This window comes from Chenopodium album, chromosome 7 (assembly GCF_948465745.1).
Source record: "Chenopodium album chromosome 7, dcCheAlbu1.1, whole genome shotgun sequence".
Taxonomy (NCBI): domain Eukaryota; kingdom Viridiplantae; phylum Streptophyta; class Magnoliopsida; order Caryophyllales; family Amaranthaceae; genus Chenopodium; species Chenopodium album.
The window spans coordinates 61,416,970-61,436,142 of NC_137840.1; the positions used below are offsets into that span (position 1 = coordinate 61,416,970).

The 19,173-nt window shown below is 34.4% G+C and overlaps 1 protein-coding gene across 1 annotated transcript; it reads right to left on the reverse strand.

Annotated features, from left to right (window-relative positions):
• Positions 1-386: 386 nt before the first annotated feature.
• Positions 387-8,630, reverse strand: LOC145639126 (soluble inorganic pyrophosphatase 6, chloroplastic-like). The gene is made up of 6 exons (XM_081690290.1): positions 8,265-8,630; positions 6,705-6,865; positions 4,283-4,383; positions 3,996-4,177; positions 2,872-2,970; positions 387-695 (listed from the first exon to the last, which is right to left on the reverse strand). Exons 1-6 carry the CDS (start codon positions 8,511-8,513, stop codon positions 603-605), a joined length of 885 nt encoding a protein of 294 aa, XP_081546416.1. The 5' UTR covers positions 8,514-8,630; the 3' UTR covers positions 387-602.
• Positions 8,631-19,173: the final 10,543 nt, after the last annotated feature.

Genomic DNA, 19,173 nt, shown 5'->3' on the forward strand with positions numbered 1-19,173 from the left:
GGAGAAGATCGATGCATGAAGAGTGAGGTGCAGCAGAGATTTGCGTTAGACGTCCTTGCTGCTATCACTTACCACATTTGGATGGCCAGAAATCATGATTTCTGAATGAAGAATGTTATTCGTCCTGCTGTTTTGGTGCACACTATTGCTGTGGAAATGTGTGGCTGAGCTCAGCAATTGATCCCTCAAGAATGGAGTAGGGCAGATTGTAAATGGGGAGTATGTGTTTTGTGTCCTGTTTACTGGTTGTCTAGCAGACTAGCAGCTTGTATAGAAGTATAGGAGTGCTGGGAGTGTACATAGCTAGTTAGCTTGTAAGTTGGAGGGTCGATCACAAGTATGAATTACACATTCAAGCGAACAATTGCACTTCTTTACAAGATTAATTAACTGAAACTTTATTTCCATTTCGCTTTCAATTATTCAGGATAGTATACATGAACAAATTCAATTTCGTTGAGAGAGAAGCATACAAGGAAATAAAAATTTCAACCCCACAAAAATCTTAATTTTGTTTCAAGTTTATAGCAGCAAGGACCCAGGCAGAGCTTAACACTCTATAGAGTACAAGCAAAAAATGCGACTTCATGAGTACGACAGTCTCAAACCAGAGAAAGCTCCCCAGCAGCAATATTACGCTTGACAAGTTTAGCCCAAGATTCATTAGTCTCAGTGATGACCTTGAGGGCGTAATCCTGCATATTAAGCAACACAGTCAAAATCTGATACATGGTCAAGAACTCAAGATAATTTAAACTAGTAGTACAGCTAATGGTTGCCCTAGAATCCTTTTAGACTTTATCTTAAATTCCAGTTACCTAGACACTTCAATTGAACCTTGCATCTAACAGAAAATAATAATGATGTGTTCTCACAATATAATTCAGAACAATCATAAAATTAATTAAGATCCTCGTGAAAAGGATCCAGATTTCCCCTACGGCCCTAGGAAGTTTGGACCACTTATGAGGCTAAGAGGGGTCATTTGGCGATTGGAAGATTAACTCCGCATATACAAGTCTCCGTGTTGTCGATAGGCATTTCAGGTTCCGGATACGCTCACTTTTCTTATAGACCTCGGGATCGGAGGTTTGAATGACTCATATGGATGGTCGAGTCGGTTTCCGCATATTGCCCGGGCAAAGGCGCCCTCTCGAGGCTGGAGTACTTCCCTGGTACCTCCGAACACTTACATTTCGAAGGGACCCCCCAGACCCCACTCAAGCGCCAAATTTTAATCATAGTTTCCGCCCTCAATCCGCCGTCAGCTGTCGTGGGTTAGCCTTCCTCCATTAGTACTTCCACACCCAACTGACTCAGCCAAGAGAGAGCCCATGGCAACCATGCCCATGGTATGATTCCACAACCGCATCGGCCCTATTTGTATATAAAAGTTTACGCCCATCCCCCTTTTTATTTCTCGGTAACACGTTCAGTCCGGTTCACTTCATTTTGCTAAGCCCGAACAGAAGAACTTGTACGCGTGCTCCTTCGCAAAGTAGCCTATAATGGCTATTTCTGAATTTCCTCACGCAACCATAGCCTTCTTCCTCCACGTACATGCATGATCCAGTCGAACTGACGAAACCGTAAAGTTCCGCCACTATTTTACTAGAGGCCCTGGCGATTCCAGGGCCTAGCCTGTCCTCCACCAACCCGAGGCACGGCTTATAAGTTGGTGAATATTCTTTCCTAATGTGGACAACTCACAACATGCATTTGCATAGCTCATGCGGTCTTAGCTTGCATGAAGATCAAATTTTGATGAGACCTCAAGTTATAAGATAATACCAGGCTACTAGCAATAACTGCTAAAGCATCCATATTTTCCTAGCTAATCAATGGGACCCCTGAATTCTATACTATAACCAACCGGTATAAATCCCACTAACACCCTAAATCTTTCACAAAGAAAAAATGAAAAATGAAATGTGGAGTCCAAATTTGTTCAATAAGCAATGAGCAGGAAAAGGAAATCAATAAAATACACCAAAGAAACAATAAATTAATATTTGATAAAATATAGAGAATGAAAATTCTTTCAAATAGTCAATGAGCATTTGACTTATTGTTTGAAAACAATAAGAAATACGGAGTATGAAGTATATGAGAAGACAGAAGAGGAATATAAAAGGAAAACAAGAGGCACTATGACAAGACAAGCTTCTCGGAGTTTACTAGGGGTGTAGGCAAATGATACCCTTCAACGTCTGACAATTCTGACCCGACCTGCTATGACCCGAACCCGACCCGAACATGACCCGACTCAAAATTAACCCCAAAACCCGACCTGATTCTAAACCGAATTGATTGACCCGAATTGACCCGACCCGCAGTGACCCGATTCCTGAAGTGGACAGGGTGAAATGGTGAATTACTTAGTTTAGGGTTTCTTTCTTTCTTAAATAATAGGTACTCACGATTTTTTTTTATTTTTTTAACGATTTTACTTAATTTTTTCAACTACTTTTTTGAGTGAATTTTTTTGGTGACCCAACACAAACTTGACCCAACCCGAATTGACTCGACCCGAAATTGACCCGACCCGAAATTGCCTGAAAATTAATCCAAAAAACTGACCCGACCCAAACTGACACGCCCTGAACTTGACCTGATCCAAAGTGCTGACCCGAATTGACCCAACCTGGCCCGAACATTTATTGACCCGAATTGATCCGACCTGAATGACCCGTTAGACTCATTATTCTATTATTTTCACAAATAGGCCAAGGTTAAACAATCTTTAAACTCTTTAAATCAATCAACTAGGACACAGATATAGAAACGCTTGTTCATATATGTTAATAACAAAGTCTGTTTACATTCTTTAACACAAAGCTCTTTTCTTGCAGGCATAGGAAAAGAAAGTACCTTGTTAGCTGCCTTGTTTCCAAGACCAAACTTGTTAGCTGGCTTTCCATCTGGGATCTTGTAATCTCTAAACCAGTCCCTGATTGCCGTTAGAGTCCCCTGTAGAAGATCTTTGGGTTAGACTCAATCATGGACTATGGGATAAGTAATTTCATCACTGATACCTTAAGCAGGATAAAATTGAAAACTTGAAATATATGATGTTTCATTAACTCAGTAATACCAAAAGTCCATTAACTATCAAGCCATCAAGGCCACCGCAACAAGATCCCCAACAAAATCATATAATGGGGAAAGGATTACTTAAAAACTAAGTGAACTAGGTAGATGGTTTGTTACACCTAAAAAGATAGTGTCATCTAGTTAAGTACCATAAGCCATTTCCTAAAATATATTCATCTCTAGCTGTCTAGCATCAAAGCAATATTTACTTCCTACAATCACCACTTAGCACAGCTAAGAGCCCAAGGACTATATGGTCTATATCCACTACAATGGGTACACCTAGCATGGTTAGCAATTCGCAATACCATCAATATATATATTTACCTCGTGGTGAATTCGGCAAAATATAATATATGGACTATATGATTAGCATATATATATATATACACCTCGTGGCGAATTCGGCAAAATATAATATGCATGTAGAAATTGATGGCAACAAGAAATCAAATTTTTCCAATTCATAAATGTTCTGTACCAACTATAATTATCACTCAGTACAGCATATTGCACATTTAATCAATACCATCAAGCCAATTCAAAATATTGAGCTTATGCAGTTCTATATTGCATCAAATTTTGTCATTGAATTATATAGATATATAACTTTTTACTATTAAAAAGTCACTACAAGCCCAATAAATTCTATAATTTGCAAGACATCTAATGCAAGAATTCCATCAGTCTAAAGTTACCTTTAAACTAATAAAATATTGTGCAAGTTTACTGATATAATTCAGAGAATAAAAATTAGAAACAGTAAATTTCATTTAGGCTACAGAATGAATGAAGAAAGCAACATACTCAACTAGAGCTATATCAAACAAGTTGATAAAAAAGTAACGAATACATCAAATTCAAGATGGACTTAAAGAACTAAAAAACAAAATATCACATACAGGGAAATGTTTCTCCACATCCTCAACATCATTCACGAGGGAAGCTTTGGGATCATCTAGCGCAATTGCAATGATTTTCCAGTCAAGTTCGCCCTCATCAATCATAGCCAAAGCACCTAAAGGTTTGACTTTCAAAATCTCTCCGATCTTCCGCTGCTTTTCACCGATTTCAACGACATCAACTGAAAGTACATAGAGAAATGAAATTGGAAACAAACTAAAAAGTTCTCATATCATATATGTAAACTGCAGGTACTTAGATGAACTCAAGCACCTAGGAGACTTACCTGGATCATTGTCTCCAAAAGCACCTTCAACTTCAGAGTTAGCAAGTGTTGGGTCTTCCCATGTTTGTGGCAATAGGCCATAATTCCAATTAATATTGTACCTGGGAAGGCAAACACAAAAATAGAATTTAATCAACACACTACTACCCACAAAAAGATTAGGAATCTTAAAACTAAGCAGTTCTCAAAAAACATGAAATTTAAATAAAGTTATCGATTTGACAATTCAACCTCATACATGAAGGATCAAGAATAGGCTCATTGTTTTAGTTGTATTACTATGACCAGAGTCGGTTAAAGGGCTGTTGCAAGGGTAGGTAGGGAGGTAGGGTACACCATCTGTAACCAACCCAAAAATAAATCAGGTACCCAAACTTTTGGGTGTCTGAAAGTTCAGGCACCTCCTATCTTAATAGCCACTCCAGCCCAAGTTGCATCAAGTGCTTTTATTTTTCAGAGGTTCTTAAAACAATCTTGTCAAGTTGATCTTTTTATACCTAGTATAAATGAAACATAACTTAACTCTCCAATTTCAATGGTCATCTAAAAGCAGAACACTAAGCCTAATGTCTGAAGAAGAATTAAAATCCTCTCTCTAGCCATTAGTTAACAAGGTCATTCTGATACATTACATACATTTCTTGATGATATTAGAAATAGAGCAGAAAGGGCTTAAAGGAGACAAGGGAAAGTAAGATGCAATTTCAAAATCTGGGTACGAAATGTTGATGGCATTTGAAGTGAGAGACCGGATCACCAGCAAAGACTGCAGCCACTCTTAGACTTTGGGATCATAATAAAAAGTGTGACCACCATGACACCCTAGATTTAAAAATTGCTTTAGGGAGTGAGCGCAGCAAATTAAAAGAGGTGTGGAAAATCATGCACTACTGTGCACTTCTTTAGATGCGCTATAAAAGCCCCACTTTTTTGGGGTTTGGCTTGTCTGGCAGTTTTGCAAGCCAGGAAAAGTTCTTTAAAAAAGGCATATGATTGACACATGTGACCTTTCATGTTCAACTTCTCAAAAGTCAAGGCTGGTTGCCGACAAGATTCTTATGTCTTCTTACTTATCCCTTCATTTCCAGTTCTTTTTTTCAATTTTTTTTTTTCTTATCCTGTCTATTTTCTTTGCCCTTTTTTTCAGTTCTTTCTTCTTCACCTGTCTTCTCCCTTTTCCCTTATGATTTCCAACTTTTTTTAGTTCTTTCGTCTTCTCCCATTTTTTTCCAATTATGTTTTAGGAGGCTCCTGGAATGATGATGATGAGATGGAAGAGGACATAGGCAAAGATGGAGATAAAGATATCTAGGAGATGAGGATGGGAATGATGATATATAGCTACCTAGTGCTTATAAGGCTACCTAACAAGGTTGAAGAATTACTATTCTTTTCTTTAGCTACTTTCTGATTGACTTACTTGAGTCTTTTATGTTTAAGAAATGAATTCTAAGGTTTTCATCACTTAAGGAGGGCCTCACTTAGGAAAGGTGTGCATCAGCCTTGCGCCTAGGATTTGGTTATCCTTTGCACCTCAATGGGCCTTGTGCTTCTAAAATAACATGACACTACAAGCGGCAACGTTAGAGCAAGCCTTGCATTTTAGAAGACAGAGTGATAATAAAGTCGGTGGAAGAGAAAAGACAAGGGTTTTTGGATTGGCACATTTGGATTGCATGCTTCCCAAACCTCAAAACGAAAAATTCAGAGCAAGAGATACAGAGAGCATAAAGAGTCAAAAAAGAGTCGAGGTGGGCATCTCTTGCAGCAAGACTACAAGAGATAATGCCAAATGAAGTTTTGGAGAGAAGAGGACATATAAGGTTGTTATCTAAATTAAACTAGGATTTTGTTCACTGAGTTGTGAGCTACCTTTTTTAATGCTGAAAACCTAAAAAATACAAAACAAAATGAAGAAAACTTTCAACATAGGGGCTCAACCAGGGATCAGGATACTAAGAAATTTAACCATCACATATTTGAATTTTCGATCAGGGTTGTGTACACAAGATTTCCAAAGTATTCATATCCAAACCTAAAATATGATATTCAACACAGGGTGGTCTTTTGGAATTTGTTTGTAAAATAGATTGCCATAATTTGATCAGATTCTGAAGTTAATGGGTTTTCAAATAGTTTTACATATGGATATGCAAGGTACCAAGCATGGCTTTTTCACAAACAGACAATAAGCCTTAACCAATTTGTGCTTTCCTTGTTTGTACCAACCCTTAGCCTTTCATTTCTTCAAGAGCAACAACAATAAATCCACCATTCAAATTGGCATACAAACAGTGTAGATAATCATATGTGTGCAAGATAAAGACACATATGAGAGAAACATGAGGCAAGCACCAATAGAAAAATATTAGTTCATAATAGCTCCAAAGATTCATAATCAACAGTCTAAGGGATGTCTTACGGGTAATATCGAAGTTTTCCCTTCTTGGTATCTTGTTTGATGGGAGTGTAAAGCTCATCAGTGGCAACCTCCATCTTGGCACTTGATTCTTTTGGTATTTCAACCACAAAATTAAAAGCACCATCTCCCAAATGCAAAGGGATATCATGCCAAGGGGAAATCTATCAATAAGAAAAACATGCCAATGAATACATTGTCATTAAAAAAACACAGGTAATTTTCTTCAAGCAGAGAACATAAACTTTTATCATTCATAATAACAATAGAGGAGAAAAGCATAAAAATCAGTAAGTACACATAAAACTCAATACCAACATATAAGTTCATGCAACAAGACACTTTTTCATTTATGTAAATGACAGGAAAATTAAACAAGTATTATTATTTCTCAAAAACAAATAAACATAGACTAAAATGGAGAAAAGAATACTCCATTTATATCATATTGTTTGTCTTCTTGATGTTTCATACCTATGAAGGAGTGCTTCCAACACAAATATCTAAGAGTCAAAAAAGTTCTCACAATAAGTTCAATGAGACAATGAAACTGTGGTCAGAAAAACGGATATTCAAGTGATGTATAATGCAGATAAGAACTGGGTAGGAAGAAATAATAACGAAGGATAGAGATTTGAATAGGGACAATAAACATTCGGAACTCAGAAAAGAGAAGATACAGGGCAGCAGAGGAAAACTTTAAGTGTACATGTTCTCACATTAGTCATATACACTCAAATGGACCTAGATTCTAAACTCACCCAAAGGAAACAAATTGACCTGTATCGTATAACAAATAGTGTAGAAGTTCTAACATATACTTGGATGGACCTAGATTATGAGCTCACCCAAGGAAAACATTTTGTTCTGTATCTTATAAAAAATGTCTAAATCTATCTTCCGAGCATTTTAATAAACAAAATACAAGTTTGTCTAGCATATTTTACATAAACAACAGGAATCTCCTTATCCAACTGAATGTCTAATCATTTTACCTGTTCTACAATGTGATATTTCTGAATTCCTCAATGCAAGAACACACTTTATATCGTTTATCATTCAAGTTCTTAGATTTTAATCTGGTACTTTAAGTACTTATCAATGTACCAAAGTTAGCTCTAAAACAGACATAAATGCCTCCTATCATTGCTTCAAAACATCAATTCGATTTATCCAGTAAACATTCAACAACACAATCAACAAGATTAATCATATAAAATCACAATCAATCATTTTAAAAACAATTCAAAACCTAACACACAATTGACAATACATTACATACTTTATAAAACATTTGCAAATTTGACAAAACAATGACAAAATTACGAACATTATTCAACCTAATTAATCACATTTCATAATCCAAATTCGAATCATAAGCCGCAATAAAAATTCAACAATTCACAACACAATCATAACTTAAAAAGCCAATTCAAAACCAAACGCACACTCACATAAAACAATTGAAAATATTACGAACATTGCGGAAATCAAATCATCTGCATTTCATAACCCAAATTCCAACAATAAATCACAGATATAAAAACAAAATGAGAAAACAACCTTTTTGCCAGAATTATCAAGGAAGAAAACACGATAATCTAGGGTTTCAGGCTCTCCTTGTTCCTTAGAAACAACATCTTGAGGTTGATAAACAGCGCGACAAGTGAAAAGGCGTTTGGAGAGAGTAGGATTGAAGGAAAGAGAGAGAAAATGAGGAGATTTCTTGAGAAATTGAGAGGAAATTGGGCGTTTGAGGAGTAACGAAGAAGTGGAATTGGTTGCTGCAGTGATAACTCTGGTAGCCGCCATTGTTGGTCACTGGTAAAGCTTCAGTGAAGTTCTCTCTCGTATGAATGTAGTCGAGTTTTCAGCCACAAAATACAGAAGAAAGTGGAATTTGGGAGTGTGAAAATGTGTGATGAAATGTTAACGTTGAGAGTATATAAAATGTGCCCGATGAATCTCAGGGCTTATCGGTTCAGTAGTTGTGCCACTTGACTAATCAAGTAATATGGCTTGATCCGGCCCTTTTCTCATTATGGAGGTAAAGAAATTAATACGTAATTAAGAATAGATTAGCATTAATTATATTGATCTGTACGTAATTTTATCATGAATTCTCAACTTAATTTCATTTTTGGAAAATTATTTAACACGCCTTATATAATCATAAGAGCTACATAAATCATTACGTACTTTTTTAAAAACTTTTGTTTGTTCTTACAAATATTTGAGAGACTTTTAAGGGGTGTTTGGTTCGCTGAATATAGGTTTGAGGTATGAGTTTAAAATGACTAAAACTCATATCATATGTTTGTTTGTCAAAGGTATGAATTTAAAACCCATACCTCATGGGGTGTTTGGAATATGGGATTATGAATTTATGAGGTGGGAATAGGATTATTAATCTCAAGTCTCCATAATCCCATGTTTGTTTGATGGGAATTAGTTTAGGGAGTGAGAATAAGCTTGGGAATATTTACCCTCTATTCCCACCATTTTATTACCTAAGGAGGGGTAGGTAATAAAATGGTGGGAGTTCTCTAGCTATGTAAAAGACATAATTGCCCTCAACTTAATAATGCATATCAAATTTGAGTCTTTGAGATTTAAGACAATAAAGATAAAATTGTAATTTCAGCCTTTAATCCTAATTTTATTCCAAGTTATATGCCAAACGAGATTGGGAATATTTGACAAACTCCCACTTACCAATTCCCATTCCCACTTCCACTTTATATTTTCCAAATTCTCATCCCCACATGCCAAACGCCCCGTCAAATCCATGAGGTATGGGGTTTAGAGTTCTTGGGGGTGGGTTTGGCTCATTCCCTTGGGTATCAAATACATGGTATTAAGGGGATAAGATTCCATTCCAAAATAAAACCAAACACATGATATTAAGTATCAAACTCCAACCCGATATCACCTTAACCCCATTCCTAATTCCAAACCCATATCATTCTATGAATTAAACGCCTTCTTAGTGAAGGATTTATGTCTTCGTCGTGTGCAATTACTAGATATATATTGGATCAAATTATGGAGATAATTAAGTTCGTTCTTTTGGGTCGTCGTATTATCATAGCTAAAAGTACTTATGATCTTTGGGCTAGTAAAATAGCCTAAAGCCCAATTTGAACGGATCCTATAAAGTCACACAAAAGACCTAGATTGAGCATTAGAGGAAGAGGCCATGATGGGCCTTGTGCCTCTAGGTGGCCGGCCATATGGAAGAGTTTGGCCATGATTGTTGCTGTTTTTGGTGCATTCGTTGCCGACTTTGGCAACAAATTACCATTGGTTGTTGTTAAAATTAGCAACAAATTATTAATGTTAGTTCCTAAAATAGCAACAAATTATTAATGTTGGTTCCTAAAAATAGCTACAAATCATTAATATTGGTTGCTATCAACACTACGAGACAAAAACCCAATCCCTATTAGCAAATCGGTTCAACCCAATCTCGGCCTTTACCAATCTGAAATCTCACTCAGGTTAGGTCAACTCGGCTCGACTTTGCATGTAAGGTTTTTTGAATCCTCGGTCTCAAGAATCGCATTTGGTAGGAGTCGAACTTGCGACCTCAAAGTCAGATGGTGAATCTCTTACCAACTATACCAAGCACTATTTGTTTACTTCTATGCATATAATTTATAATAAGTGAACAAAATATTAGAGACGAAATTGAAAATTTTGTCTCTAAATTAGGGACAAAATAAAAAATCCGTCTCTAAATTAGAGACGAAATTGAAATCCGTCTCTATTTGATGTTATTTTAGCAACAAATAATTTTATACATTACAGCAAAAAGTGGCTTACATATAAATTAACAACAATAAGAAACACAACTCGTTTCCAATGACAACAAACAAAATAATGCGTTATCAATTAGCAACAATAATTTAAAAGACTTGTTTCTAATGGAAACAATTCAAAAATTCATTGTATTTGTTTGTTTCTAAATCAATACAAATAAAATATTTGTTGTCATAGTTTGTTACTATTTGGCAACAAGAGAAAAATATGATGTCGTCTAGTAACAACTAGTAAGACAATTTGTTTTAAAAAGCAACAAATCAAAAATATGTAGCCATTGTTTATTAAAAACTAAAGCATAAAATGTCGCTTTTAATTAGGCAATGAAAAAATTTAAATTTGTTGCTATTTAGCAACATTTTAAAAATCTGTTGCCAAACTTAGTTGCTAAAAAGCTTTATTTTTGTAGTGAAAGAACAGGGCCTAGATGTTTGAACAAATTTTAGAGACTCGTATCCAACTATCCATGGACTTTATTTTCTTTAGTACCGAGTATTCTTTTTATGCTTTGAAAGTTTAACTACAATATAATGTCTACAATTAGTGGAGATAGATTAATGGAGAGAGGGGTAAAACACACAGTGACATGTGAGGAAAAAAAAAAAGATAATTGACCATTGACCTTTTTTCTTTTTCTTTTCTTTTTTTTTTTCTTGGTAATTTTATATATATGGAAGGAAAAATTGATTCTAGTAATTCCACCTTTGACCGATTCGCTATTAATAATTCCACTTATCGATTATTATTTAATAATCCCACCTTTGGGGGCATCTTCTCTTATTGGTCTCTTATGACCAGTTACTTGAAGAATGGGTAAGTTTTTTTTTCTTTCTTTCCTATATTCTCCCTCATCCTCCCAAGTCAGCCCATTCTCTCTCCTCCCTTTCCTTTTTCCTTCCATGACTTTCCCAAATTACCACCTCACTTTCTCTCTCTTCCTATCGCTAGATAACAGTAGCAGCAATAGGGAGAATGTGGAATGCATAAGGTTGGGTGTTTCGTGGGAGGGGAAAGGACAAGTTTTTTCAGGTGAGGGTTTCGAGGGTAGGGGTTTCGTGCCTTGGGTTGTCGACTGTGGTAGACTGGTAGGGTGTGGCTGGGGGTGGTCGACCTTGGGTGGGGGTTTTTCGTGGGTGGGGCGGCTAGTTTGTGGGTGGGAATGGCCAGCCGTGGTTGGGGTTTTTCGTGGATGGGGATGGTTGGTCCATGGTGGGGGTGGTCGGTCGTGGATGACGGTGGCTGCGTGTGGGAGGTGGTTGATTTGAGTGGCCGGAATCAATGGAGGGGAAAGGGGGAAGGAAAAAGGAAAACGGAAAAAATATATTTTGGACGAATCATAAAGTGACACGTGGCATGTTTACCCACTATACATGTTACTAACAAGTTAGGGACTATTAAAAGAAGATAACCCCTAAAGATGGGATTATTAAATAATAATCTATAGGTGGGATTATTAATTGCGAACCGATAAAAGGTGGGAATATTAGAATCAATTTTTCCATTTAATATTTGTTAATAGTGACTTTTATTATAAATAAATCTGACCACTAGTTTTGTTTGAGGTTCGCCCAGTTTATAACCTTTTTTTTTTTTTTTGACAAGCTTATAACCTTGATAAAGTGGGTTTTTGTAGTTATTTAGTCTTGAAAATTGTGATGCTGAATTTAAAACAAGATATGTACAATATTTGCCATGTGGGATTGATGGTTTGTAGTAAACATTCGTTTTCTTGGCCTATTCATTTTCTTCTTCGTCCTTCATCCTTCGCACTTTGTAATGTTCATCTTCTTCCTCCATCATGTTCATCATCCTTCCCATTTTGTAATGTTCATCTTCTTCCTCCATCATGTTCTCCTCCTTCCTCCCACCTACATTTATCTTCTTCTTCCTCCGTCCCTACCCACCTTTATCTCCTTCTTCCAACCATTTCAATGGAGAATTCACTGAAATCAACACGGCTATTTTCGGCGACAAAGAAGAAAAACAAAGAAATTAAGGACATGATTAACCTCAAAGGGTAAGTGAGCTTTTCCTCTTCTCCGTTGGTTTCTCCATTGTAACTTTTTCTCCCGCGTTAATTTTGATCTCCATTGAAATCGAACTTTCATTATTTTTAATAACCAGCTTCAATTGAATGTGATAATGAATACACTGTACAATCATTTGAATAAGTACTCCCCAATTCAAGATGGTTTTAAAGCAAAGTTTCTTGGAAGAGTGAGAAAAGGAGGAAGAGCCTTTTGCAAACATTGTCTTCATAGAAAAACGACGTCGAGTAGAAAATACATAAACACCTCTAAATTATCACCTAAGAGTACTTATATTCCCTGATTTATCAAGGTTATAAATTTGTATATCCTCGTTTTATTATAGTGAAAAGCTAAACAACACATGCATTTTACCAAGTATCGCCCACATTTTAACTTGATATTTCCATGTTTTTCACCCCTCTATCTCACTCTAACACTCCCTCCTTCAATAAAACACCACCGACCAAGGGCAAGGTTATCGCTAGCATTTCTCTCTCTCTTTTCTTTGGATAGAGGCAAAAGGCCTAAGATTTCCAAAAAAATCCAAGCGAAAAAGCTTAGAATAGGAATATAAGAAAAATAAAATAGTGGAAAACAATGATTAAATGTCACATATATTTCAAGTTTTATAAAAAGGATAGTGGAGTCTCCATGAAACTGGATACTTTAAAAGGTTCTAATTGTACGAATTTACCTCTATTGAGGGTAAGGGGGCTTTTGTTAACCGAGAAAATCCATCTTCTTGTCAGATAAAGGAATCGGAAACGAAGCAAGAGTTTGCACCCTAACCATGTCTATCTTATCATAAATCTAATTTTCATGCAGGTATGAAGAGGAAAGGTCACGTGGTACATTAATGAATCTCTCCAGCCATCTAAACAAGAAGTGTAATTTTAGTTTATGGCCTTGTTTGGCAATTGGATGTTGGCTGTTTAACTTGGCTTGTTTGTCTGGCTGTTAGAATTGGTTGTTTGACCATTTGTTGTATGTAAATATGTTGGTAAAATCAGGTGTTGGTTGCGACTATGCAAAATGACCTTAAAGAACATTTTTTTGTGTTCTTATTAATTTATTATTAGTATTATTATTAATTACTTATTACTAGTTAGTATGAGTAATTTTTAATTATTAATTATAATTACAAAACACTAACGGTTAATTATTAATTATTAATTTTATATTACTAATTACTAACTATTAATTATTAAGTAAAATACTACCCCCTCCGTTTCATAATGTTAGTTTCATATGGAATCAATTACATAAAATAAGAAAAAAAATATATTTGGAATCTAACATTAAAGTACAACATAATTCATAATTAGTTTACCTTATTAACTTTTTTGATTTTTTATTAGGAAAACACAAGTCATAATTGCATAATTTAAGGTAAAAATTTCCTTATTTAGAGTTATGTCATCAATCCAAAATCAATTACTTCTAAAACAATCAAGTTATAAATGAAATATATTCAATATGGGTACATCTTTTTGAAACGCCCTAAATAGTATATGGGACTAACATTATGAAATGGAGGGAGTAACTATTAATTACTTATTTTTTAATTACTACTCGTAACTACTAGTTATTAAGTACTAAACACTGAGTATTATTAATTACTGATTATTAATTATATATTACTAATTACTAATTGTTAATTACTAACTAGTAATTATTAAGTACTAATATAACTATTTATTATTAATTAGTAACTACTAGTTATTAATTATTAACTATTAGTTATTAATCACTAATTATTAACTATTAATTATCACCTATTAATTACTAATTATTACTCCCTCTGTCCCAAAAAGAACGACCCATTTGGAGGTTTACGCGGGTATTAAGAAACTTATTTGGAAGTACAAATGCATTGGAAAACATAAGTAGGCAATAATTTGCAATAAATACATAAGAGAGAGAAAAAATGAAGAGAGAGAAAGAGGGGTCAAAAATATTAATTGTGGGAGGAGAGAGGAAAAAAGTGTAGAAATTTAGAAATGAGATGGCACAAATATCTGGAAAAATAGAAGGGTAGAATTGGAAGAAGGAGCTAGAATTGGTAATTTTGTGAATTTAATAGATGTTGGAAAAAACAAATGGGTCATTCTTTTTGGGACAAAGAATTGGCCAAATGGGTCGTTCTTTTTGGGACGGAGGGAGTAAATGTTAATTGTTAATTATTAATTATTAAGTATTAATTATTAACTCTTAATTATTAAGTATTAATTATTAACTCCTAATTATTAATAGTAATTAAATATTAACAAATAATTATTAACTATTAATTATTAAATAATAATTATTAAAAATTAATTGCTAATCACTAATTATTAATTATTAATTATTAATCAAGGATAAAAAAGTAATTTGTTTAACGAAAAGCCAAAAGCCAAAACCAAAAAGCTAGTAAGACTATGTGTTTGTACTTTTGATTATAATTGTTTAATGAAAAACAATTTACCAAACATATATTTTGGTTGTTTGACCAAAAGAAAAAGCCAACCAAAAGCCATTTACCAAACAAGGCCTATGTGTTTGTACTTTTGATTATAATTTTTGTAGTATTTGTATCTCGTGTAAAATTACTCAAAATCTAGCAAGTATCGCTATATATGAGAAGTAGTTGTGTATTGTGGTTATTTACTCCGTTGTGTAAAAAAATATATTGAAATTGGATATAATTTGAAACGAAAGGAGTACAATAAAAATGTAACAGTAAATTGTGTTAATAATAGGTAAAAACTAATGAGCGCTCTTGGGATGTAAGATAAGAGAATTAAAAGTGAAAAATATTAGAGTAAAGCCCGGCCTGTTCACTTCACCTTAAGAAATAATATTAAGTAAAAATAGTTTTAGTTTAATAAAAATAAGTTCTATTCAGTAAAATTAATTTCAGTTCAGTAAAAATAATTTCAGTTTAGTAACAAATAAGTTCAATTCAGTAAAATTCAGTTATCTTAAAGAAGAATTATAATAGAAAATCAGTAAAAATAATTTCATTTCAGCAAAAAATATTTTCAGTTCAATAAAATTAATTTAAGTTCAGTAAAAATAATTTAAGTTCAACAAATATAATTTTGTTTAAGTAAAAATAATTTCAGTTATGCAAATATATATAAGGTGAAGTGAACGGGTCCTAAAACAAACATTAATTACACCGAGAGACGTGTGATGTTTTCATGCATTCCTAACTTAATACTCCTTCCGTTTCTTAATACAAAGCCTCATTTTCTTTTTGGGTAAATCAAAATACAATGCCTCTTTCTATTCAAAGGTTGTATTTTTTGACATTGTTACCCTCTTTTTTATGAGTTATCATTTTTTTTCCTTTACTTTTTTTTTGTACTTTTAACATCAATTTTCAACACTATCTCTCTTTCTCTTCAATTATTCTCAACTACTTTTCTTTCTCTCTATCTTTCTCTAAGAGCACTCACATCAATGTGCATTTTTTTGCTCATGAGCAAAAATGGTAGAAATGTTACGACATCAATGAGAAAAATAAAATATGCTCATGAGCATATCAGAATTTGCTCATAGGATGAGCAAAAATGAAGATGAACTGTAAATACGTGGGCCCCATAACTAATCCAAAGAGGCAATTTTTTTTTGCTTCCCACACCCCCAAAACGACGTGTTTTGGGAAGGTCATTGAAGAGCCTAATCCCAAAACGACGCATTTTGTGTGCCGGGAAGAAAAAAAAATTAAAGCCACCTGCTGACAGGGGCGCGTCAATCCAGCCAGTGGGGAGCTGACACGCGTCCCTGTCAGCCTCTTCATCCAATTAGAAAATGTTATCGTTATAAAACAGTAATTAATTTTAAACGACTATTTTGGCCGAGTTTTAATTAAAAAAAAATCATGAACGGTTATAATATTTTTTTCTCTACAAATAAAGATCCATTTTGACATATTTTGGTATACTTTCAAAAGCTAGTAAGACTATGTGTTTGTAATTTTGATTATAATTTTTTTAATGAAAAGCCATTTACTAAACATATATTTTGGCTGTTTGACCAAAAGAAAAACCAAAATCCAATAAAAAAAGCCAACCAAAAGTCATTTACCAAACAAGGCCTATGTGTTTGTACTTTTGATTATAATCGTTGTTGTATTTGTATCTCGTGTAAAAACTACTCAAAATCTAGCAAGTATCGCTATATATGTTACCGTTTTAATTGTAACATATATTATTTTTACTCCCAATTCTAGTGAGATTTATTTTATATTTTCTAATATAAAGTTCAAAAAGGTTATTTTTTTTGGTTTATTATTGTTAATTAATTTTTTTAGTACTCTAATATTTTTAAAAATGTTATTAATGATATTTTAATTATAATATTTTGGTATACTTTCAAAAATCACAAAAACACTCTTTGTTATTCTAGTAAGATTAATTTTTTATTTTCTAATCTAAAGTTCAATTTTTTTTTATTATTGTTAATTAATTTTATTATTACTCTAATATTTTTTAAAACGTTATTAACGATATTTTAATTATAATTTCGGTGCCTCTTACGTATTTATTATTGTTGTTAATTTATTATACAATTTAATGGATCCAAACAACCCTAATTACTATCAACTTGCTCAAAATTTTTCTGATTAAGGTGATGATTTCATCACTAGTCCCAATTTTCAATTATTCCTAGAAATATTAGGAAACCCGTCTTCTCAAAATTCTATTCATCAAACAACACCTCCAAAAATTCCTAATGAAAATACTTATATTGAGCAACAAACTCCTCCCGTTACTGAAGGGAGCAACTCTGAGTATGATGTCAGCCAAGAAGAAGTTGTTTCGTAGACACCACAATACCCCCCACCACCTCCAAGGATTCCGACCAATCAACCACTCGCTAAAGCGAGTCGCATTTGGTCAGTTGTTAAGGATGAAGCTCTAATTGGTAGAAATAAGTGATGTTGCGCTTCATGGTACGAACCAAAAGGCATTTGAACTTTTGCGAAAAGTTCATGCAGCTTACTGTCAACTACAAGCGGAGAAACCGCATATTCTCCCGCCAAGACCTATGAAGAGTTTGGAGACACATTGGAGAAGAATGACAGCTGATTTGCTACATTGGACTAGTTGCTATGAGGAGGCGGGCAAACTTCCTGAAAGTGGAAGTGGTTACAACGAAGCTGATCGAATTAAAAATGCTTCCAAGTTGTTTATATCTCCTCTAATCCACAACATAATTTTGCATTTCCGCATGGAGTGGAAATGGTTAGTAAAGACTCGAAGTGGAGGAAAAAACTAAGATGGGGTCTGTCAAAGGAGGAAAGAAAGGGTTGTGGTGCTGATGATGAGGAAGATAGTAGTGGAAGTGGGAAGAGGTCTAGAGCGGAGAGTGAGAATGAAATCCGTACTGATGGATTTATGTCTGGAGGTCTACCACGACCAGACGGTGTCAAAAAAATCAAAGGCTAAGCGTAAGGGCAAATTAGTTGCTTCCGAAAGTGCAATTTTGAGCATCAGTGAACAGATAAAGGCGTTACTGAGGTTAGAGAAAAGGAGGCGAATTTACAACAAAAACGGTTGGAACTTGATAGAGAAAAGGAAAAGGGGAAGAAAAAACAAGTTGATTTAGCTGAGAAGAAGATGAATTTTGATGTGCTGCAATCTCTTTTAGGAAGGACAACACTACTCAATCCTGTCGAAGAGGCCCAAAAGGAAGAGTTACTTCAACTAGTCTATGGTAGAAAATTATTGTATGCCTTTAAGTGTTGTGGTATAATTCAAAATTTAAGTATGAACTAAAATTTAGGTTTTATTTTAGTGGTGTGTTAAGTTTATTTTTAATTTGTTGTATTCTGAGGTTAGATTTTTCTAATTTATGTAATGAAGTTGAATTGTTGTAAGCAAAGACTAGTCATAATCACTTGTGGTCATGTCTCATTCATGTCCCTTGTCTTACTATATTTTGAGTAGTCATGTGTCTTTCATGTCACTTGTCTGGTTGTATTTTGAATAGTCAATATTCTTTTTAGTCAAAAAGTATCTTTAATCACTCATGGAATTGTCATTCATATTTTTGACTTCTCATTGAGAGTTCATGCTTATAAATACTAGTGAAACCATATACGCAAACACAATATAATCCAACTCCTTAAAAATATCAAAACACTCATAAGTATCAAGCAAACACAATGTTTTCCATTAGCTCAACCTCCATCACATCTAATTCTGATCAATACGTAGAATTTGATCATTTAGTTGACGAATTTGTCACAGTCCATCTTCCAACTTTGTTGTCTAACCAAACTCAAGCCCAACCCGTATCTGAAGTTGAATGTGTTCCGGAGCGTAGAGGGGATACTAATAGAAGAGATAGGGAAAAGGGGCTTGTACAATTATTTAATGATTACTTTGTGAGTAATTCAGTTTATAGTGACAAACACTTTCGGCGTAGATTTTGAATGCAACGACCTTTGTTTTGTAGAATTATGAACAAGGTGGTCGAGGGGGATCAATTCTTCCAGCAGCGTAGGAATGCAGCTGGAAGGCTTGGGTTGTCACCGTTGCAGAAATGCACCACTGCGGTTATAATGTTGGCGTACGGTACCTCTCCAGATGTCGTGGATGAGTATCTGCGCATTGGCAAAACAACCTCCA